General features: G+C 56.2%; 1 protein-coding gene across 6 annotated transcripts; it reads right to left on the bottom strand.

Annotated features, from left to right (window-relative positions):
* Nucleotides 1–2,969: 2,969 nt before the first annotated feature.
* On the bottom strand, nucleotides 2,970–16,965 carry KCTD15 (potassium channel tetramerization domain containing 15). Of its 6 annotated transcripts, none has more exons than XM_045846856.1 (7): nucleotides 16,812–16,965; nucleotides 15,165–15,263; nucleotides 13,649–13,741; nucleotides 12,840–13,015; nucleotides 8,277–8,421; nucleotides 5,646–5,951; nucleotides 2,970–4,493 (listed from the first exon to the last, which is right to left on the bottom strand). In XM_045846856.1, the coding sequence occupies exons 3-7, from the start codon at nucleotides 13,712–13,714 to the stop codon at nucleotides 4,335–4,337; spliced, it is 852 nt and encodes a 283-aa protein (XP_045702812.1). In that variant the 5' UTR covers nucleotides 13,715–13,741; nucleotides 15,165–15,263; nucleotides 16,812–16,965; the 3' UTR covers nucleotides 2,970–4,334. The 6 variants fall into 6 exon arrangements, with proteins under 6 accessions (XP_045702812.1, XP_045702809.1, XP_045702810.1 ...); XM_045846853.1 differs by lacking the exon at nucleotides 2,970–4,493 and adding an exon at nucleotides 14,061–14,164 and having other exon boundaries at nucleotides 5,447–5,951; XM_045846854.1 differs by lacking the exon at nucleotides 2,970–4,493 and adding an exon at nucleotides 14,061–14,164 and having other exon boundaries at nucleotides 5,447–5,951; nucleotides 15,165–15,260.
* Between the last annotated feature and the right edge of the window lie 5,544 nt (nucleotides 16,966–22,509).

The raw sequence follows: 22,509 nt of genomic DNA, 5'->3' as shown, positions 1-22,509 counted from the left end.
CATCCCCAAGGGGCTTGGCTGGGCCGTCCTGGCCCCAGTCCTGCTCTGCCCCTGCCCTTGGACACTTTGTCCTGGTTTGTGACATCTGTGTGAGGAGGTCCTCCACCTGTTACCATTGTCCTGGGTCATGGTCCTGGGTCAAGGAAAAGCGATGTCCAGCACTGGTGACAGGCTGAGGGGTGGCTGTCAGAGCTGGCTGTCCTGTGTGATGGAAATAAAGGCAAAAATCCAAATGCAGCTGACTCTGGTCCTTACGGCTGTGTTTCCCCCAGGCTTGTGCCTGCCTGTTTCCTTGGGTCTCTCGTTAGATTTTCGGAGAAGCCTGGTTCACTGCAGAGATGCCAACAGTGAGGCCTCAGAGGTTGTCAGCCTGTGTGCAAGTCAAGGAATTTGGGGGTGATCGTGTTTGGTGCTGTGACAAACTTGAAACATATGATGTGGACATTTCTCTCCCGGTAACTTTATAGAGCCTCAAGTAAATGATCCTTGCGGATAAACAAATGTCTTCTCTGAGCCTCATGGGCTCTTGCCACCCACACATCTGGCACGTGTTGCTGTCGATCCCCAGCACTCACTGGGCAGTCAGGAAGACAAGGTTCTCTGCAGTGAATAGGGATCCTTTTGGTGATGGGTGTCCAAAGTTTCCATGGCCACATGGGTCAAAATTCTGTGACCCTAAAATCATACATATTCTGTACAAGGCCTCCTTTCACTGAGAGTAGGAGGGTGGACTAGAAACAGAGCCTTTCCCTGTGGATAAACAGCAACCAACAGGCAGCAATGCCTGGATACAGGCATTGTGTCCCTCCTGCATAGGGGCCCTGACCCCAAGGGAGCCCCCACTCAGCTTGTGGCTCTAAGGTTTGGAGAGCTCACCATGGGTTAGGCAGGCGCCTTGTCTGCCCAGCTCTGGGGCTCAGGAAATGAGAGCTGCCATCTAGTGTCCCAGACGAGATCAGCTGGGGACGAGGTGTGGGGGCTGCCCGAAGGCTGTGTGTGCTCCCCCTTCTGCTGGAAGCTCGTGGAGAAACGCCCCTGAAATTGCAGAGACAGGAGGGCAGGGACTGAAGCAGGGGCCCCTGGTCAGCCCTTCTTTCTGACCCTCAGCCCTCATGGGGGTTGTGGTCCATTGAGGTCACTTTGGAAAACTGATGCTTCTAACAGCACACCACTGCTCGCCTTGCTCCTGGCAGGAAGCTGCCCTTAGCAAAAGGCCCAATACACCCAGGAATCCAGGTTGGGGGTTCAGGAGAGAGGAAGGTGGTGTGGAAGTCTGTGCCTGCACCGTCCCCACTCCCAGCAGGGTGCATGCTAGGCCCCTGCTGCTTAGAGTCCCTCCCTTCACAGCAGCTCCTCAGATCGGGAAGGCTCAGTACTGGGGGCTGAGCTGCCCCGGGTCATCTTCAGGGGCCAAGCCAAGCCCCAAGTGTGAGGAGAGGTGGCTACCGAATCGTCCACACCACAGTACCTTCCTGTGGCTGCCTCCGGGGATCAGAACAAAGTGCTTGATCTGAGTATATAATTTATAAAATAGCCTTTATTTATCCTAAGGGACACAGTTAAGTGTTAGGTTTAAAAAAAAACACTTTTTAAAAGATATTATTAGTGCTGTGACCTGGCTTTGAGCCCCATGTGATCTGGAGTTGCAGAAGCCACCGCTGCCGGCCTGCCCAGGCCTCTCCTGCACTGATGGAGGGCCGGCAGGAATGGGACGCATTGGAACAGCCCTCTGTCCAGTTGCTTATAATCAAAAATAATTATTTTGAGGTTTACAGAGAGAATTTAACATTTATACTGCTGGCATTTGATCTAAAGCTTACAATATATTCATTTCAGGAAGTATATAAAGTATAAATGTTTTAAAGGAATTAACCCTTGGTACTTAATTGTTTAGGGTATTATGCATATTAGAATTTTAGCATTACTGTGGGAGCAAAGTATTTCTCTACAAATTCAGAAATTCCCCAGTGTATGTGAAGTGGTACTTCCTGATTTTACTTAGTAAAGAAATAAATTAAGAGTAATGTTCAGTAAGGTAGTTTTTTTTTGAAGCACTATGGTTTACTCAAAAATCTAGTTTGCTTCAAATGTTAGGGCATCCCCACCAGTCGCTAACCATGCTGGCTATCGTACCAAAGAAATCCATGAACATAACACTGCAATGAGCTGTTTTCACAAGACTTCCTAATAAACACTTTCTCCTCCTCTCAGATGTGAACCTCAGATGCCAAAATGCAGATGTGCCAACTGGAAGTGCATTGCTAAGCAAAGGAGAAGGCTAGCAAGTTAGTCCAGCAAATTAGATTGTGCAGTGGGTTGGCGTGTGCTTTGCAACCCCAGACAGGAAGTGGCTATGCTCTCGTCCTCCAGGAAGATCGAGGCCAGTGGCCTGTACCAGGCATGTACAAGGGTCCTCATGGGTTACAACGTAAGGGCTTTGGGGAAAAGTACCAAAGGGCTCATTTAAATTGGAGGCCTCTGTCAGTAACTTCAGACTCCTTCTCTTGGGAACAAGCGCACTGTGGGCTTGTGTTGTGCTCAGGTAAACCACCCTTCTCACACCAGGGCCTGCTCGTCCCCTCGCTGGTGTGGCCTGTGGACTGTCACCTTCTACTGCTCTGTGGGGCCCTAAGAGGGTGCCAACCTCAACCAAAAGCCAGAGAGAGGGAAAATCTCAAACACCTAAGACTGGGTTCAAAAGCCCTTGGACACCTGCCTGCCTCCCCACTGGCATGTTAGGAGCTGTGAATGAGATTTCAGAATCTGTCCTGCCCATGGGGCACAGGTCCCAGCAGTGAGGAAACACCCAAATGCAGTAACAGCCAGCTTGGGACCTTGCCCCTCCCCCAGTTAGCACTGCTAGGTCATCCTTGACCTGAAGGGACAGAGGCAGGACTCCCTTCCACAACACCCTAGGCACAACATCCAACTCGGAATCCAATGCCGCTTCTGCACAGGACACAGCTTCGGTCTTTTGCTTTATAGCAGTTTATGGCATGAACTAGGAACATAATGTGTTTACACAAACACAACAATTGTACATCAGCATCTTTACGATATTAAAAGAGTCATATACAAGTCTACAGGCATTGTACGCAGTGCAGTGCTGGCTGTACGCCTCATCCACCAAGCAGTTGTCTGCGGTATCTCCACCAGGGAAGAGCCAGCTCAGTCAAGGGTGACAAAGCTGGGGTGTCCATCTTTGCGCCTGTCATCTAAGAGGAAGCTGGTCTATGAGGACCCCTCGGGGCCAGTCCTCGTTGGAATCCAGGTATGCCTATGTCCAGGTCTTACCTGCAGGCTAGCAGTACAAATTTCATTAAAATTCAGTGTGCATATTAGTGTGGAAAAATCAGAGCTCGGGACAGCTTCCTGAGGTGGGGACCCAGGAGACACTGCTGACAGGTGGGCCCCTTCACCGTGGGACCCATTCCTGAGGTAAGGATGCCATGTGGCCCTGTGGCTGGTCCGGTTGGGTAGAGACTCCTGGAGAAGCCCAGGTGTGAGGACACACAAACCGGACCAGAAGCCCCTGAGCACTGGTAGGTCAGGTGACCCACCAAGTGTGGCCTGCACCCCAGGCAGCAGCAAAGGTGAGGGTGTTTGGTGGTTCCACAGCCATCTGTCCCCCACACCCAAACAACCCTCCTGCCAGCAGCCCAGCTCCCTGGGGGCCTTGCTTCAGTTCCTACAGCACTGGACAGCACCCCCCCTTCATGTCCCCAGAGCAGGGACCAGAGGTCTCCGAGCCCACTCCGTGGGCAGGCGGGCCGGAGGGCCTGGCAGCTCTTCCACCGTGTGGATGGGCATGCTGCATGTCTGACTGAGAACGGAGCACCAGATAAAGAAGTGTTGGTCCTTGTTGGCCTCTCTGGCTTGTGCAGTCACAGTTACTTCTGTTTTAAATACTGTAGAAAAATAAGCCATCTCTGATGCAAGAAGACCCATTGGCGCCCGCCACACGTGGAGAAGGATGAAGAACTCCTTTGCAGTGGGCTGGGGGGCCTGCGCTGACCCCACTGTGGTCGGCCCCAGGGCCTTGGAGGATGCTGCACCAAGCTGGGGAGCCCAGGGGTCCTGGGGCACTGGTGGCAGAACTCCCACATCTTTGGGTCACATCAACAGTCCTTCGGTAAGCATGCCCACAGCACCCCACATTCTGTTGCATGACACCTGGGGCCCTGGGGCTCCCCAGGCAGCCTCGGACCCTGCAGCCCCACCCTCAGTCTCACGAAGACTGCTAAGCAGGTGCAGGCAGAACTCCCCAGCGCTGTTTCCACGTCCCTGGGCCACCCCCAGGGTCACGGGGCCTCAGGTGGGTACTGAGGCTGGGCCTAGTCCAGGGGCTCCTGCTTTATCCGGACAGAGGTGGGGGTGGGCTGCAGTCGCCGCTCCTCCCGGCAGAGCACATACTCGCTGAACTGGGAGGAGTCCACGCCACCCCCGCAGGATGCAGCCACACTGAAACCCCTCTGGAACAGCCTCTCCAGGACCTGCCAGGGAAGAAACAGGGGTCAGCAATGCCAGCTGCAAGTCTGCCAGGCTGGGCCTGGCAGGCAGGGGGGCCCCAGCCTGGGCAAGCTACCTTCTCCTGTTGACATCTCAAGTCTCAGAAAGAGTAGTCCCCACAGAACCACCAGCTGGGCAAACACAGGCAGGACAGAAGCAGCTGGGCCCTGGGGTCACTCGTGTGATGACCAAACCTAAGTGGGGTCCCTATGCTGCTGCCCCTGGGGATCCACAGCCTTGACTTAGGGAGAGAGAGTGCGCCTTTGGACTCCTTGTCTCTTCTCCAGAGGGTAAGCAGACCATCTTTTCAGACGAGGCCTCAGGGCCCTCTCCTCACTGAGACCTATCCTAACAATAGAGACCCTACCCCTGGCCTCTGGGCAGCCACCTGCCTCCCTGAGTTTCGAATCCCAGATGGTTTGAGGCCTGAGGGCTCATCAGCTCAAGGGAACTGGGGTGGAGAGGAGGGGGCGTCCTCTGAGTCCATGTGGCTTTGTGCCTCTGTGAGGGTTTTGTGTAGTCACTGTGTCTGACGCTTGTGTCCTGCCCAGCCTATGGGATGTATGCATGGGGTGGGGGGGCTTTCCCCCAAAGTCCACTCTGCTCCAAGCCTGAAGCAGGCGTGTACTCTTGTGTCTGGAAGAGCTAGTGGAAAACAGGCCCCACTCCATCTTGGGCTTCCCAACTCTTAGTCCCATCTTGGGAAAGCCAGCACAGAAACGCTCGGGGCAGCTGCCTGGGTGCCGTGGCTGGGCCGGCAGGACAAGGGAGGGCTCTGGGCCACTTCCATGCCCAGCCTCTGACCTGCTGCTCCTGTTGCCTGCATGTGATCTGAACCCCAACTCAGACTCTGGGTGTCAAAGGAGGCATACTTTGTTGAAAGTACTCTGGACAATTTTTAGAGAACATCCTTTTGGAAAAAACAAAGAGTATAGATCAGTTTTTTTAAGTCCATCCCCCAGGCGCCATCATTTAATTATGAGCAGGACATAAATTATGCATCCACACATTGTTGCCTTTTCTGCGAGACGGCACGGAGGGCTGTGCCATTTCAGGGACCGGCCCGCCTCCACCTCTCTGCTGCCGGAGGGCTTTGGGAGGCAGGGGTGAGGCGGGTGGGGGGGACCAGCCCTCACCTGCACCGAGTTGAGCCGGCAGTAGCCATTGAGTGGGAAGCGGATGACATGTGTAGGGTCCTGGTTCCAGCCCGCGTTGACCGAGTTGCACATGACATCCCCGGTCTCCGGGAAGACCTCCTCGATGAGGGCCTTCTCGCCGCTGAGTGCGATGCGCTCACCCAGGTCCGGTGTGACCCGCACCACCAGGCAGTCACAGGCCCTGCTGCGGCGCCGCTGCTCCTGCTCCTGCTGCCAGCGCTCCAGCTCTCGAACCATGGGCTGCAGCTGGTAGTAGCGCGCCTCCTCGTACAACAGGCTGAAATCCTGCAGGAACACACAGACGGGGAGGTAGTATGTGGTGGGCTGCCCTTTCCAACTCCAGGGCATCTCCTCTTACCATTCTACAGAACCGTGACCCCCCACCCCACCCCAGGGCACTCTGTGAACTGGGATGGTTGTGCCCATCGTACAGGTGGAGAAAATGAGGCTCAAGTGAGCATGTGCAAGCACACGAAATCTAGCCTTGACCCATGGGCAGCAGCTGGTGTGCATCTGTGCCAGATGCCCTGGGCTCTTCCATCTGGCCCCAAGCACTCAGGGAAGCTTCATCCCCGAAGTATTCAGAAATCTCTGGAAAGACAAGGAGGCTAGGGGCCTGAGGCACTCTCTATGCCTGAGGACCTGCTTCCTTCTCAGATCCCAGGGAGGAGAAGCTCACCTACCCTGAAAAAGCACACAGCCCAGCAGGAAGGCAAAACAGACCTGCCTAGGCTGGATTGTCGGCATCTTCATCTGCCAGCTTTGAAGCCTCTGATCATCAGTAACTGAGCTTCTCTGAGCCTGTTTTCTCTTGTATAAAATGGATGTAGACACCCAGCTCAGAGAAGGGGGCGAGGATTTTAAAGGACAACAAGGTCTGCCCAGTGCCCAGCTGGCCCCTGCCCTTCCTAGCAGGCTGTGCGAGGAGGGACCTGGGGCGGGGAGCCCACCTCTCAGCGGGCAGGCGGCCCCTTCCCGGGATGGATGGGCTCACACCAACTGTCCCTCAGCACGTGCTCAACCACACCTGCCCCAGCCCTGCATATTCATGACTCACGCCACTCAGTGGGGCTCAGCTCAAGGTCAGCTGGTGAACCTGAGGACCGCTGCGGGCGAGGCAAGGAAGCTCAACCCAAAGCAGGGCCTACCCTCCGGTCTCCTGCCCCCAGCCTTTGGAAGCCTGGGGGAGGCCTGTCGGGGACCCATTATGTGCCTCCCCAGGGGGTCCTCGGGGCTCCATCCTGAGCTTCTGTTCCCATCGGCTCCTTGAGGGATATCTTCACACCAAACAACCCCACAGCATTCCTCACAGCCAATGTGTGAGTGTCTGCACCCAACGGCCCACCAGCAATTCCGCCCCCCAGCCTGTTCCACCCCTGGGCTTCCATGGATCCACTCAGACAGGAGCCATAGGTGGGAAGCACCCTCGAGGGCCCCTGACCCCCACCAACACCCACCGTGGCCTTTTGTGTCCTTTCCGTAAATACAAGTCTGACCTGCCACTTTGCTCCCTCTTCCCCTCCCGCCTCCACCCTGGTCTGAAGCCTTCAAAAACCCTCTCCTGGCCTCCCGATCGCCTCCGCTCCCACCCTCCCCACATCCTTTGCCACACAATAGCCAGGGCAATCCATCTGCAAATCTGCTCGTCGTTCCCTTAGTCACCGCTACTCTTGACCATTCCACCGTACTCAGGGTCAAATGTCAAACGCTCAGCCAGCTACCAAGGTCCCAACATCAACCAGCAGCCTCCCTGCCTACCCTCCCAGTCCACGCAGCCCCAGGTGAACACCCTCTGTCCAGGTCAGAAAGGTACTGAGCCTCGCCCACACTGCCTCCTCACCAAGGCCCTTATACCGGTCTGCCCGCCATGCTCCTTCCCCTCCCAGAGAAACATCCTCCCTGGCCCCTTCTCTGAAGTGTGTGCCCCTGTGGAAGTCAAGTATTTTCTGTTCAACATCCGTCTTCCCACCAGACTGTAAGTACTGTGAAACCAGGACCCTCTCGTCTGCCTCATTTCACTGTATTTTCAGCCCGAGTTCGGTTGTTAGGACCCAATAACCAAGTCGAATGGAGGACAAAATAGCCCCAGGGCCACTGGTCCTCTGGTTGCCAGAAGGAAGGAAGGAGGGAAGGACCCTTGCTGCTGTGAGCCAGGGCAGCCTGGCCCTGACCCTCCGGGGTCCCTGGGACCACAAAGGGACCCAGTACCAAGACAGGGCTCTCAGGAACTGGACAGTCTTACCCCAAGAACTGCGGTTAGCTTTGTTTAAAGGGTGTCTGGTTTGGGTCTAGGTTCCCCCAGCAAATGTCCAACAGGGAACAGATCTAGGGACCTCTAACTCCTGTAACCGTAGCACCTAACAGTCCTCAAACATGATGGACATGGGGCTGGAGCCGGGGAAGGGCAGCTGCCACTGCTTACTTTGTTGTCATGCCCTGATCAATGGGCTAAAAGTGTGAGAAAAAATTAGCTTAGAAAAACTAATTTAGCCCTTGGCTTCATCGCTTAACTTATATGGTTGCCATGACAACTGTGGGTCCACTTACGAAGCCTCAGCGTCCCCCGTGCGATGCCACTGCACAGGCAGCGCAGGGCGGCCACGGGCTTACCTTGAAGTCATCCGGGAGCAGCAGTTTGGATGTCCGCAGGAAGCTCAAGACGTAGCGGAAAATCTCTCCATCCCGGTCAATGAAATAGTGTTGCTTCAGGCTGTCCAGGACGATGGGCTCGGTGCCATTGAAGAGGCGGCTTATTCTGGGAGAGACAGAGGGTGGGATGTCTGATGGAAGGGTCAGGCCACCTGCCCCAGCCCCACTCCTTAGGGCCCGCCCTGCTGGAGTGACGGGGGCCCTTACCTGGGTGACTCACACTGATGGATGTCTGTGGCAGCCAGGCCACAGTCAGACAGGCCACGGGCGCAGCCAGCACCACATGCCACACACTCCACCTACACTCACAAGCCACAGCCAGAGAGCACACCCAGCTGTACACACCTGCTTGCTGACACACATCACAGGCCCGAGAACTACAGCAGGACTTGGACACAGCTTCCTCGCCACCCCCCCCCCAAAACCTGGTTAGGGAGACCCACCCAGAAAACCCCCAACTATGAGACACTGCAGTCCATAGCCACACACCCAATGAACACACGTAAACCAGCCAAGACAGTCTTGGGTCCCACATACCCACTTCACCAACTCACAGGGGTGAGCATCAGAGGTGACACACCTGAGCAACAGGCACAGGGTCCCACAGTGCCTGCCCGCACAACACGCAAATCACAGGCCCAGACACCTCCAGGCAAAGGACACACCAGCCACCATAAGCCAACCAGGGACGTAGCTACATACATGTGACAAACTTACAGGTAAGCCACCAACAGCCACTCACTCAGGGAGCCCTAAGGGAGATCCGAGGCAGGCAGGAGTTTCTGCACACATGCGTGCACACCACAGTGCACACACCAGTGTAAGCACCCATGTGTCTGCACACAGAAACAGTGCAGGCAGTGGTTCTGACAGACACTCAGGAGATCTCGGGGGGGGGGCACCTGGGGTCTGGCCCCACCCACTCCAGGGAGGAGGAAGCGAGCCTCAGAGTCCCAGCAGCCCAGTCCTCCGTCCATTCCAGGTCACCATGCCAGAGGCTCTGCCCTGCCCTGCCCTGCCCTGCGGTCGTGCCGGGGCACACGGCCTGGGCTGAAGCTGAGAGGTTAGAGCCCCAAAGCCTTTTTCAGGGCCTCCCATCTACACAGTCCTCCACTCCAGTGGCTTGGCACACTCAGGCACTGGCCACAAGGGTCTGCCCAGATGCAGAGTAGCCATGTGGTGACCTATGCTCAGTTTGGGGACATGGCCCAGCCCCTGTCCCAATGGGGCTGTGTAAAAGGGCAACGTTGCCTCATGGACAGGCACACACAGGTCGGAGCCTGCAGTGAGATGTGGAGAGGCCCGAGCCTGTGGAACCAGTGCTGCGGTCACCCAGACACAACTCATCTCAGGACTCCGACACCACTGAGCCCTCTCAACCGGCCCCCCTGCCAGGCCTGGTGACAGTAGTACTGGGCGACACAGCCCTACTGGGAAGCCTTGTGGGCCCTGCAGCCTGTTCCAACTGTCAAAGCCCCCAAGACCTGGCCTCAGCAGACTGAAGGCCACCCAGCACCCTTGGAGACAGCTGAGACTGAGCATGGCTGCCAGGTGCCACGGGCAGTTGCCATGGGACAGCTGGGGGTCCCACATGGCATCAGCAGACAGAAGGAAAAGCTGCATCCACAGGTACACTAGCCAGTCCTTAGCTGAACCCTCTGCGTGGAACTTTCCTCACCCTTCCTGGCTGAGCTGCCAGCAACGTCCCAGCTGCATTGCTCATCCCTGTGGTGTCAGGATGGGAACCTACAGGACTCCGGGCCCACCCTGGGGCTGATGGGGTTCTAGGCTGTTTATTGGTCCACGACTAGAAGGTGCTCAATCTGCTTTATTTCAGGACTAGTTGGTTCTAGATCTTTCCATGCTTCAATGTCTCTTCACAGGATGAAGGCTTTTCGTGCCCTTGGGGTCTGAGGCTACTAAGAATGTGAGCAGGTTGAGGGAAGAGTAGGTCAGTCTCTGCAAAGCAGCACCAGATGCGCACTCGGCCTTAAGAGTCAGCTCCTGCCTCAGGCCATCCTCTGAGGGAGGCCCCAGGGCTTGGGTGCCAAATTTAGAAGTCCTCCAAGGTTTAGGCTGGCCAGTTCTGACCACGGCTGACAAGGGTTGTTTGTTTTTTCTCTTTTTTTAAGCATTGGTTCCAATTTCCTCAGTGTCTCAGTGGAAGGTTTTATTGGTTCTGAAGCTCCTGGACATCCCAACGTGTCACTCCCCACAGCCAGAGGGACGCAAGAGTAAAGCCACAGTGGCAGCAGCTATCCAGCCTCGGCCCCAGGGACTCGACTCCCGGCCCCGGGCAGCTGTGTCGTGCTCTCGCTGGGCAATGACTGACAGCTGTTCCTGGGCCAGCCAGTGGTGGTAACTGTTCCTGGTGTCAGAGCCACCCCACCAGCCATGATTCAGAAGCCCGGGCACAGTTCTGTGGGCACAGAGGCCCAAGGGCCTGGGGGCATGAGGCCCTGGTCTCTCACCAGTGTCCAGCAGAGACTTCAGCGCTTCTACACAGAAACCCCCGGGACCTCAGCAGTTTTAACTCTCTATTTCCAAGTGACTCACAGAGTGAGACCGGGCAGAGATTGATCTTGGTTTCCAGAATTGGTGACAAATAGTTCTTTTTCATTTTAATGATTTGCTCAAGGAAGGACAAGAGAGATCGGAGGGGACTTTGCCAGCACAGCTGCCCAGCCCACTTTTCAGGCCTGGCTTGACCCCTGTGCCCTGGCTGTCCTACACGTCACACCATCCCTTGGCCTCTAGGCCACAGCTCCAGGCCAAAGCAGCAGGCCCCCTATGAGCCAAAAGCCATCCATGCAGAACAGCAGATTCTCTGGAGCCCCAGCCTCAGAAAAGGTTGTGAACTGCCACCCACTCTGGTCCCATCCTGCAGACAAGGGACCGCAGGGGCCTCAGCTCCCATCAGAGGGCCCAGCCAGCCACAGAGCAGGACCACGGGCCAGGACAAGCTGCACTGTGGGTCTGGGGAAGGACAGCCCCTGCCCTCACTGCTCCCGAGTAGCAGCCTGGACACAGGAATGGGGAGGCCATTCCCTGTGGGCCTGGGCTGCGATTATTCCAGAAGGTTAAGTGTCTGATTTCAGGAAACTCTCTTCAGAGAAGCTGTGGGCAAGGGTTTTATAAATTTCACTCATAATTATCGTCAATCGATGAAGGGGTGATCTATCTCAAACAACCTGGGATTGCCACAGAGGGAAAAGTTGAAATTAAATAAGCTGAACATCTCCTGTCCTAGGCGGCTCTGCAAGCCAGTGCACAGGCCAACAGTGCTGCCGCCTCTCCTCTACCCCCAAGACCCAAGTTCACAAGTGCCCCAGGCCCAGGCTCTGTGGAGCCAAGAAAACGAAGCCTCAATTGCCATCTGCTCCCCAGAACCCCCAGATTCGGCCTGGACACTGTGTCCATCTCAACATTCCCTCCTCAAGTGAGCAGCACTGCTCCACGGCGGGCTCCACCCTAGCCCCTGCTGCACCAACAGCCACCTCCGTGCACTAGGGACCCTTTGTGCCCTGAGCAACCACGCTGACGACCAGGCAGCCTGACAAGAAAGCTTTCCAGAGAGGATCCCTCAGTGTCAGGGGGATTCATGAACTCCTCTTACTATTTTAAATGTATAAAAATGGGTGACACCCACAGCATTAGCCCTCCTGCTGCTCAGCGCCCAGCAGTGGCTGCCTCACGTACCAGGCACAAGAAGTGGTGGGCTCAGCAGGCAGCATGCTGCGTCATCTCTGAGACAGGCTCATGGAGACCCACCCCAGCGTGGGTCAGCCCTGCTGCCATGCCAATGGGAAACCGGGTCTGCCCCTGGGAGGCAAATGCCCCAGAGGCAAGAGCAGGAGTCGGCAGCACCTAGCATCTCCCACAGATAGGCCCACAAGGCAAGGGGCCAGGGAGCTCTGCAGAGTGTGAGATGCCAGGTTGGCAGGGCCCTAGTCCGAGACACTACATGCTGATGAAGTGGGAGGCTTATGCTTCTCCTGAGCAGTCACTGCATTCCCCACATCCACCCCAGGGAGCCTGCTGCTAGCCCTCAAGGTCCAGCAGTAGCCACCAAACCGACAAAGATGGCAAACTGTAGCTTCTCCTCCTCCCTCCCCGCATGCGATTTCCCAAGGGTTAGAATTGGAACAGGACCCCAAGAAGCACACGGCATTGCTCACAAATGATCCCCTGAAAAGGCCAGGCCTGAGTCCCACTCAAGAGGAGCCTGAAGGCGTGTCAGATTCCCTAGCCAGCTGCTGGCTAGCTTCAGGTGGGACTGGCTCCGAATAAGTGGCTTCTGTAGGTGGGTCAGAAGCTCTACCTGGCACTACCATTGCAGCCAGGATCACAAGTCCCTGTGCAGAGCAGCCTTCAACAGACTCGGCCTCCCAAGCCCTCGTTCCCGGGTGGGCCTGCAAAGCCCTGCATGTGTGCTGGCACAGGGGACGGGCCCCACTGGCAGCAGGCTGCAGATGCTGCCAGTCACCACCTCACACCTATCACTACAAGGGGCTTGGCTCTTACCTGGAGTCGGGGTACTTGGTGAGCGTGGCCAAACTGCTGGTATACATGTGGCCACCCACATCGATGTGCACAGGCGCATTGGACTTGGTGAGTTGGGCTGGCAGTGGGATCCCCTGGGCAGCCAGGGGAGACACAGGTGACCGGGTGAGAGACAACCGGGACATGCTTCCTCCCTCCTGGAGATGGAAACGAGGCGGAAACGAGAGTTTCTTCACCACGGAGCTGTGTACTCCCTTTATTGCCAATGTGATCACAGATCTAATCAGATCACTTGTGCCCATGCCTGATCACATATTCAGCTGACAAATTGTGGCCACCACTATAATTAAGTGTATTTGCATCATTCTCGTCAAAGTACCAGAGGGAAAAAGAAAGATGCTTATTAGCAATAAGAAATCAAGAAAAAAAATTTCAAGGTGTCAGCCTCCAGGGGCATAAAACAAACTGCAAAATTCTAATTAAAGGTCGCAGGCTTATGTGTTAGATGTGAAATATCCCCTGACAAACGAATCACCAATTTGTGAATTGGGATTCAGGGGTTTTTGCAAGTTTGTCTCGGTAACGAGACACCTCTAAATTAGTGACTTCTTCAGCACCTAAGGCGATGGGTTTTATACATGTAGTAAATTTCACATCAAATTAAGAGCATTTTTGCTTCAAAAAAATACATAATCGTACAGCAAGTCAACAGCCATCTCCTGAATGCCGCAGCTGCGAGGAAGGGCGGCCAGCGCAGCGGCGAGCAGGCATTCATAAAGAGGGTAAAGAGGCGGCCACTGGCACTGACCAGCCCGCCCTCTGGCGCTCACCTCAGTGCCGGCGCTGCCTTGGGCGTGAAGCGAGGACCCGCTCGGCCGCTCCTTGCGGTGAGGCATCTAGGCTTCCATCGCTGCCCAGAGTATCTGCGGGAAGCACGGACAAACCAGAGGGCTTACTCCTCAGCAGTCACGGGTGTCGTGTCTCCCCTGGGGTCAGACACTTAACATCGTCCTCTCTGCACATGCTGTCATAGACCCCATGCCTACTACACAGCATTCTTGATTCCACCCACCACCATCCTGTCCCCATACCCCAAAGCATGCGTCCGGGCCACAGTAAATTACTTACACACACACACACACACACACACACACACACACACACGCACACGCGCGCGCGCGTTTTCTGGGTAGCTCCATGTCTGCTAATTTAGCTAATGACAATACTGAAACATATGCTCACCATAATTGCCGAAAATATTTCAGAACAAATCTGATTTTCCTGGTATTTTGGGTTTAGAGCCATGTTACCAAGCGTGTCTGTCTCCTCTTGCACCAACAGAGAACCTTGGGGACGACAGTGCATGGAGGATCCCCCACCCTAAATGGGCTGGGGAGCCCAGGACCTCCTAGACCCCCAGAATGGTCTTGTCTGTGCCTCACTATCCCAGCTCCCTTGGGATCACACCCCCGAGGCATCAGAGAGCTGGCCAGAAGGGAACCCACAGCGGCTTAGCTCATGAACCCTATCTCCTGCTCCTCCCCAGTCGCTTAGCCCCTTCCCTCTGCTCCACAGCCACCTGAAAATAGACGGCTCCTCAGTCTTTAGAAGCCATCCAGGACACTATAGGCCCTACGTAAGAGCAGGACTATGCAGCCCTTTCCAATCTCATGGGCAGTCGGGGGGACATGCCCAGTGAGTACCACCCTCCTCACTCGCTTCCACAAGCCTAACCAAGTCTTGTTTCTCACAGGTTTAAGCCTCGAGGGAGTGATCTCCCTTAAGGGTTGACTTTGTGCCTTGAAATTTAACATCCAATTTTGAAACATGGACCAAGGTTCAATAAGCATCAAATCATGCACATTGAAGTAAGGTTACTCCCCTAAGACTTGTTCTGTCCTCAGTGTCCGGGAAAGGCCCCTGACACGAAACTGGGTGGGGGTGCTATTAGCGACAGATGTTTAATTTAAACCCTCACTGGGGGCTGCTCAGGGTCTGCTGTTTTGACGTTCCTGAGTACCAGTTGGCTTTTTTAAAAGCAGGTCACCTATCTCAAGAAGTTCTGAGAAATCAAAACAGATCTCAAGAATAGGTGGTTAGGTGGTGGGAGGCTCTGCTGGGTGAGGAGTCAGAAGGAGAGCCACACTGAGGATCAACTGCTGGAAGGCATTCTGATGGAAATTCTGTCAAAGCAAACTGTAGTGTTTCCCCTGTCACCACCAGGGCACTATTCTAAAGTGACCCTTAACACCAAGGACCCAGCAGCAAGCTGCTCAAGCTGGCTCTCTTCCAGCCTCTTTTCCTTAGCAAGCACAACCTGATGTTCACGGCAAACCGGAAACTCACCGTTGGAAGCCCCAGGCTTTACGCCTTGACCAGAACCTCCAGTGCTCTCTGCGACCAACGCATCCGTGCTGGACAACGACCCTTTCCCCGAGACCACTGCTGAGGCCATAAAAGGGGGTGCAGTAAGAGACACAAGTTCATTCCACCAACACCAGCGTCAAACCCATGACCCAGCCTGGCACCACGGTCCACCCGAGGATCGGCCAAACAGCCTGTTGCAGGGCCCGCGGGTTTCCTAACTGGCTGGGTATTGACCCGCTTCTCAGAGCTGCGGCGGGAGCTCCGGGACCCGCGCCCGCCCGCCACTGCCAAGCCCCGCCCGCCGGAGCAGAGGGAAGCGAGCAGAATGCCACGCTCATTTACACACAAAATGATTTTGTGTCCCATTGTGCTCGCAGTTGTTCAGCTCTCTGGGGGTGATTAAACTGGCTGAGCTGCGGCAGCTTGAGACGATTTCACTAAATCGCTTCTTCGTGAAGTCGCTTCTTTGCTAAGCTGTTATTTTAACCATAAAAGGTAAACAGAAGGCGCCTTCCGAGCTCTCTTCAGCTCTGCACCCCGGGTGCCAGCCCGGGGCGAAACTGCCAGGGGCCTGCAGAATAGCCCGGGGGTTAGGCCGGAAGCGAGGTCCGCGGGCCACCTGGCGCGCGCCAGCCCTGCCGGCCGCTGTGAACTTCAGGGCGCCTGGAGCCGGCCGGGCCGAGGCGGGCGGCGCCGCGGGGCCGGGGTGGCCGGGGAACCCGAAGAGCCTGCGGGGGTGGGGAGGGGTGTGCGCTTCGGGCGGAGGGCAAAGTTAAATCAAGAAGCAGACAGAGACCACAGATGGGAAGCTTGCCTAATTAAGGACGTAAAAGCGCTTTTGTTCTTAAAGTTTATTGTTGGCGGGATTAAAAAAATGGAAACTAATGCTGTTATTCGATGCTGTTAAATTCCTTCATGCACATTGGAGAGACGGAGTGAAAACTTGAGGCGTATCTTTCTGCAGTCGGGGTGGGGGTCGAGGGAAGACCTAAAGGCGCTTCGGCTACGGAAGGAGAGATGTTTGGGACTGTGTGTCCCGTGCGCGCGGTCCAGGCAGTGAGTACCGGCGGGCAGCAGGGACCCGGGGGCGGCGATCGAGCATCCGCGCTGCGGGACCGGGAGCCCCAAACCTCAGCGCACCTGGGACGACCAGAAGCGCGCCGACCCCTCCTGTCCCGTTTGGCACACGCAGCAGGGTGGGCGTCAGAGGACAAACATCTGTCCCGTTAGAGACTTTTTCTCTCTCTGATTTGAGCGCCATGCCGGACCCCGATCGCCCCCGAAGCCCCAACTGCGTGAGCCCAGTTCTGACCCCAGAAACTCGCCGGCCCTGCACTTAGGCTCGAGTCTGGGGCCTGAACCCGCCCCCCCTCCCGCCCCGCGCAGCAGGAAGCACCGAACCCGCCCGCGTGGGGAGGGTCTACCCCAAGCCAGGACCAGCTCACGTGGGCAATTCCCCCTCCCGCGCCAGGCCTTTGTGCTGGTTGCCCCCGCCGCCCGGCACCCGGACAAAGCAGCCTCCCCCGCCCAGGTCCGAACCCCAGCTGGGAGACTTTCTCGGTATCGCAGCCACTTCGGGGACAGGGCCGCGCGGCGCTAAGCGGTGGCCGCCTGCGCAGGGCTTACCTCGGAGCAGGAGCGGGGGATCGGGCTCGGGCACAGCCCCCGCCCCCCGCAGCCGCCGGTCTCCGGAGCCTGGTGCAGCCTTGCCGGCTGTGCTCGCTCCGCGGGTCGCTCCGGTCTCGTCCTGGAGTTACTTTCTCTCTCGCCCCCAACCCTCCCCCCCACCCACCCCTCCCGCCCCGGCCCCCGCTTCGCGCGGCCCCTCGCGGCGCGGCGCGCCGGGGCCTCCCTTCCCCGCCCTCCCCTCGCCTCCTCCCCTCCTCGCGGCCGCCGCCGCCGCTGCCACCTCCTCCTCTTCGCGCCGCTCTCCGGCTGCCCTCCCGCCGCTCCCACCTCCTCTCCTCCCTCCTCTCTCTCCAGCGGCCTTCCCGGATTGCTGGCGAGGAAACAAGCCCCCCGCCGGAGCCCGTGGCCCGCGCCCCGTGGCGGCCGAACCCGGACGCAAAGGGCAACGTTTCGGCTCCAAATTACCCAGCGCGGCGAGCGCGAGCGGGAGCGCGCGGCGACTCCTGGCTCGGGGCTTGGCTGCGCCGCGGGGCAGAGGATTAGAGTCGCAATTAGCTTTGCGCGTCCGCGCCTGCCGCGCTCGGCGACAGAAAGGCACTGTTTTCCGTCCTTTCCTTGGGTGATTCCCACCCGCCTCTCCCGGAGCCGGTGCCTTGCCGCCGGGCCTCCGCCAGGACGCTCCCGGGAGCGGTGCGCCCGGGCCCGGTGCCCTCCGCCGCCCAGCCCCCCGCCGGCCGGCCACGCGGCGCCCGGGCCTCCTCCGGGCTCAGAAGGGGGCGGGTGAGAAGCTGATTTTAATCATTGTCATTTCATCTGATGTAATATTTCCCCGGGCGCTTTCAGCTGGGCATAAATTTTCGGCTCCCAAATAAGTAACACAGGGCACGTTTCTCACATTTCTTGACTCCTCGGTTACAAAGAGGGGAGCAGCCGCCGCCGCGGCGCCCCGGGCCAGGGGCGGGACTTGGGGAGAAACTGGGCTGCGAGTCTGCCAAGGCTGGAGCGGAGCCGGGGGCCAAGTCCGCCCCTCCCCCTCCCCCGGTCTCTGCCCTGACTGCCCCTCTCCGTGGAGCAGCGCCGCCCGTGACGTCTGCGGACACGCGGTCGGCCACCGCGGGGGAGGGGGTCGCCTGGCAGGACGCCCGGGGCCAGACGCGCCATTTCCTCTCCGCGCGCCGCGCGTTGGAGATGTCTACGGCAAAAACTCGCAACGGCGCCGAGGCCAGTGCCCGGGGACCCTCCCAGGTCCCCGCGTTGGCTGCCCCTTCCTCCTCCTTTCTTACCTACCTCCTCCTCCCCTTCCTCCGCTTTCCCTGGAGCCCCGTCCGTCCCCCCACACCCCCGGACCATTTCCCGGCTCCTAGGAAACGAAGCTAGGAGACGCCTGTGCGCTGGGCCTGCAGTGCGTCCCCTGTCCGGCTCCAGGGACACCGGGGCCAGATCTGGGCTGAGGCTGAAGGGTGGGTGCTCTCGGGCCGGGAGTTGCGCCGGGGCCCCCACCCGGAGCTCCAGCCAGACCTCGGCGCCCTCTAGCGGTCTCACTCGCTGGGGGCACTGGAGGTCGGCCATGGGCGGGGGACTCTGGTAGGAGGTGGACAAAGTGGGGGTCCAGCTTCCCTTGACTAGGGGACCTCGCGCGTGGAAAAAGGTCCGCGCTTCTGTAACTTCTCCACGCGGGAACAAGCAGAAACTTTTCTCCTAAGGGAAGATGTTATTTATTTATTTATTTTAGAGCTTGAACTACAGGAGAAGGGGGAAATTTTCTCATTAAAGTTACATCCCTGAGGTTAGTTCAATTACTTGATATATGCAGAAGATGTTGTAAATTTATAGATTTAAATAGCTTATAAGGATGCCGCAGGCCCCATCAGTTAATATCCTTAATTTATGGATTTTTAGCTGCTCCTAGAACCGAAAGGGGCCGTGGAAGTAGGTCAGGGATCTGCGCAGCGGCTCCAGCCGGCCCCACGGACGGCGTGCCCACTGCTCCCCTTGTCCTGGCGCGGCGGGCTTTGGGCCTCCAGCCCCTGCCGCACCGCAGCGCCCTTCTCTCTGCACCCCTGCCAGGCCCGGAGGTCAGCTCGGCTCTGCTCGGTGGCTGACAGCCCCGATCTCTTCAGAGCCACACAAGGCCAAGGGACAGCAAAGCCCCCATTTATACACACCCCACCCGGCATTGAAGAAACGGATCCATATAAGAAGTGATGCAAGGATCCACATTCCTTGACCTCCTGATACTCCCTTAAGTGGTGGTTGGGATCACAAATGGAGGAGGAGGGCACTGGGTGTCCCAGACTCCTTCAGGGACAGAACCTGACCCCTTCCCAGGCCTCTGTGTGCTTGTGGGGGACAGAGGCGCCATGCTTATGTTTGAGGCGCACACATTGAAAACCTGCTAACGGTGGCCCTTGTGGCCCCGGCGCCCCTCCCTCGTCTCTCCCTCTTTTCTATGTGCCTTTCGAAAGCTTCTCTGTGTTGTGTTCACTATGGATGAATACATACATATAAATTAATACTTAAAACATTGGTATGAACCAAAGTATTTTGGGAAGCCACATGGCAATGTGACTAGTATTGGTATTCACAATTTAACATTTCTTTTCCCACTAGATGAAGTTTCTAAGATTTGCAAGGTACATGTCAAGGACGGGTGTATAAATGGATTTTTATTTATTCACAACTCCAAGACTAATTGCTTCTCTTTGCCTCAAGGCCACAAGATTGGTTTTAATATGACACTTCAAAAGTATTCATGGAACTACACAGACACTAAGTGTCATTGTTTAAGAGGCAAATCTCGCTGTGATACTGGTGACCCTGAAAATAGGATGCTCCATTTTATTTTAAAATTCCTAGGTGTTTTTTTAAGAGTTTCACTTTATACCAAATATATTAAAAATGCACAATTTAATCAAAACAAAAACTGACCATTTTGAAGGACCTTTATTTCCTTAATATTGCTGGGAACTTTGTTTTCATATTCCGAGTTGAACTTTTTATGTGTCATTAAGAAGAGTAAGTTTGGGTCATAATTTAGTCTCAGTGTTTTAAAAGTTCCCAGCGAAATGTCAACCGTCTTTTACACTTGAGCCTTGAACATGGACTGTGATAGGCATTTAATGATCTGTGGTTTATGATGCAATGGCGAGACTTTTTTTTAATTGAAGGTGTATCATTAGGACTGAAAACATGGAAACATCTTGTGAAATACATCTTGATCCAAGAGATGAAATTTGATGTGAGTCTAGTCAGAATGTAACTTGCTTTGTCAGTAGATGTGACTAGCAATTAGGCCATCACCGTCCATGGCTTACAAAGCAGGGTCACACCTGCCTTGCTTTGAGGTGCCTCTGTAAGTGCTCGTGTGAAGCACATGCAGGTCAGGCCCTGCATCCAGGTGCCGCAGATAAGTCGTCCATCTCCAGATGTTCTAAAGTGGTCTCCAGAGTGACTGTTGTTATTGCTGCTTGTGGACTGTGTTTAAAAATGAGGACTTAAATAAGGAAACTAAAATGAGATCCCAGAGTCTGCCAAACTCAACCTCCTCAGCAAGGCTGTGACCAGACAGCCGATGAACAGGCTGAGACACAGTTGGCACCCACAGGCCACTGGCGGTGGGGTTTGGGGCCTGAGGTTTTAAGACAGGACTATCTCCTCTCTCATCCCCAGGCCTCCTGGGGTGACAGCCAGACCCTGCTAGGACTGTGCCCACCTCAAGGCTCAGAGGTGGCCTCTGACCAGGCTCAGATGGAGCCAGCCTGGCCCAGACATCACAGTCTGACATGCACTTGGCATCTGCCTTCGCCTCAGGAATCCCCTCAGTGTTTTTTCCTGGTTAGGAAGTCCAGAGAACCTGGAGAGCAGAGGGAGTGACAAATGTGGGACTGCTGGGGCTTCCAGGTAGCCCCACAACATGCCCCGAACCAGGCCTCTTGTCTGTCAGTTGGCAGACCCGCTTTCTGCCAAGCAGTGGCCCAAGCCTGCCTGAGGGATGGGGGTGAGAGTGGATCGCCCCTGCCTGTCCTTGAAGAAAATAAAGAAGACCAGCCAGCTCTCACTGAGCTCTGCTCAGTCTCTGCGCTATGCTCAGTGGGCATCTATGGTTTCTGGTGGGAGAGAAAGCCGGGGCTGTCTCTGGGTGCTACAGACCACCCCTCCTCTCCTGCCTTTTGCCTGCAGGTGGGTGTGCTGCTCATAAGCAAACCAACCTGCCCTCCCCAGGAGCCAGCCCTGCAGTGACAGAGATGAGACAAGGAGATCTGACCAGGAATCCCAATGTGCTGTGACCTGCGGGTGGCCCCTGGGGGACCGGGAAACCCCTACAATACTCACTACTCTGTACTTGAGCCTTTTTCCCAAGAGAAGTCAGTATTTTGACCAGGTTCTCAAAGGGTCTGTGTGAATTTGGGTGCAAGTAAAAAAAAACTACCTCAGATGGCTTCACGATGAAGAAAGTTGATTCTCAGTTAACGACAAGTGAGAGTATTCAAGGCTTTCTCCACTTTCTTCCTCCTCCGCTGTCCCCCTCACAGTGGCCTGGCCTCAGCTGGCCCCTCACTGATCTCAAGGTGAGTGCAGCTCAAACTCCACACTGTCCTGGATAGGAGTGGAGGACAAGGAAAGGATTTCCTGCCCCCCCCCCCCCAGCACCCTGTCACATCCCATTGACCAGCTTGTAAGCCGACCCCTGGAAGGGGATAAGCCTGGGCCAGTCAGGTTTAGCCCCTGGTCTGCATGGGGCTGGAGTTGCTATCCTGATCCCTGGGGCAGAGGGTGGACCCTGGGCACAGTCAGGCTCTGCCTGGGGGAAGGAAAGGGTGGACTTTGTGTTGGGGGTTATTGTCCTCCAGAGATGAAGAGCTATTGACCAGAACCCCTAGCTGGAAGGAAGGTAGAAGCTAAGCAGTGAAGAGAGACCCCAAACCCCAAAGGGCACCTCCGAAAAAGCTTGAGGCAGTCCGTGATGCTGCTCCAGGTCCTTCCAGGGTGCCAGGAGACACAAGACCCAAACATGGGGGTGGCCTGACAGAGCATGGCTACTTCCAGGCTAGTAAGCCGGGCCACTGCTCACAGGCCCTCCGACCCCCTAAACCAGGGGTGTCCAACCTTTTGGCATCTCTGCACCACATTGGAAGAAGAAGAATAGTCTTGGGCCACATATCAAATACACTGCGACATGCAATCACAATAAAAGAACTCAGGTTTTATGTAAATGTATGATTTTGTGCTGGGCCACATTCACAGCCATCCTGGGATGCATGTGGCCGGCGGGCTGCAGGTTGGACACCCCTTGGAAAACTGGGTTCCTCTCAGGATTCCTTCTCCTCTCCAGCTGCATTCCTCCCAGAAGCCCCTCGGGGCTTGGGAGAGAGGCTGCTCCCTGCCAACAGCACCTGGGTGCTGGTGCCTCACCTGAGGGAGAAGCACAAAGCCACCCCAGGAGTGTCACGCCACAACACATAGAAAAGATTTCTGGAAAGATGAAGCAGTTGCTGTCACTTGGGGCCAGTGCACCTGCTCTGGGGTCCTCCAGGTCTCTTAGTCGATGTCAGCCTCACTGCGTCCCTGGGAAACATTACCAAGTCCCCCTGTAAAGTGTGTGGCTATGTGTTACTATGTGTGGCTGCCGCTCTGCCTCGAAGTGACCGTCAAAGTGGCCCTGGGGTCACAGGACAAGGAGCCTAGCAGAAGCATT

Source organism: Phyllostomus hastatus, unplaced genomic scaffold, assembly GCF_019186645.2.
Source record: "Phyllostomus hastatus isolate PE091 unplaced genomic scaffold, TTU_PhHast_1.1 phas_contig_5, whole genome shotgun sequence".
In the NCBI taxonomy this organism is placed as follows: domain Eukaryota; kingdom Metazoa; phylum Chordata; class Mammalia; order Chiroptera; family Phyllostomidae; genus Phyllostomus; species Phyllostomus hastatus.
This window is presented reverse-complemented; position numbering and strand designations above follow the sequence as displayed.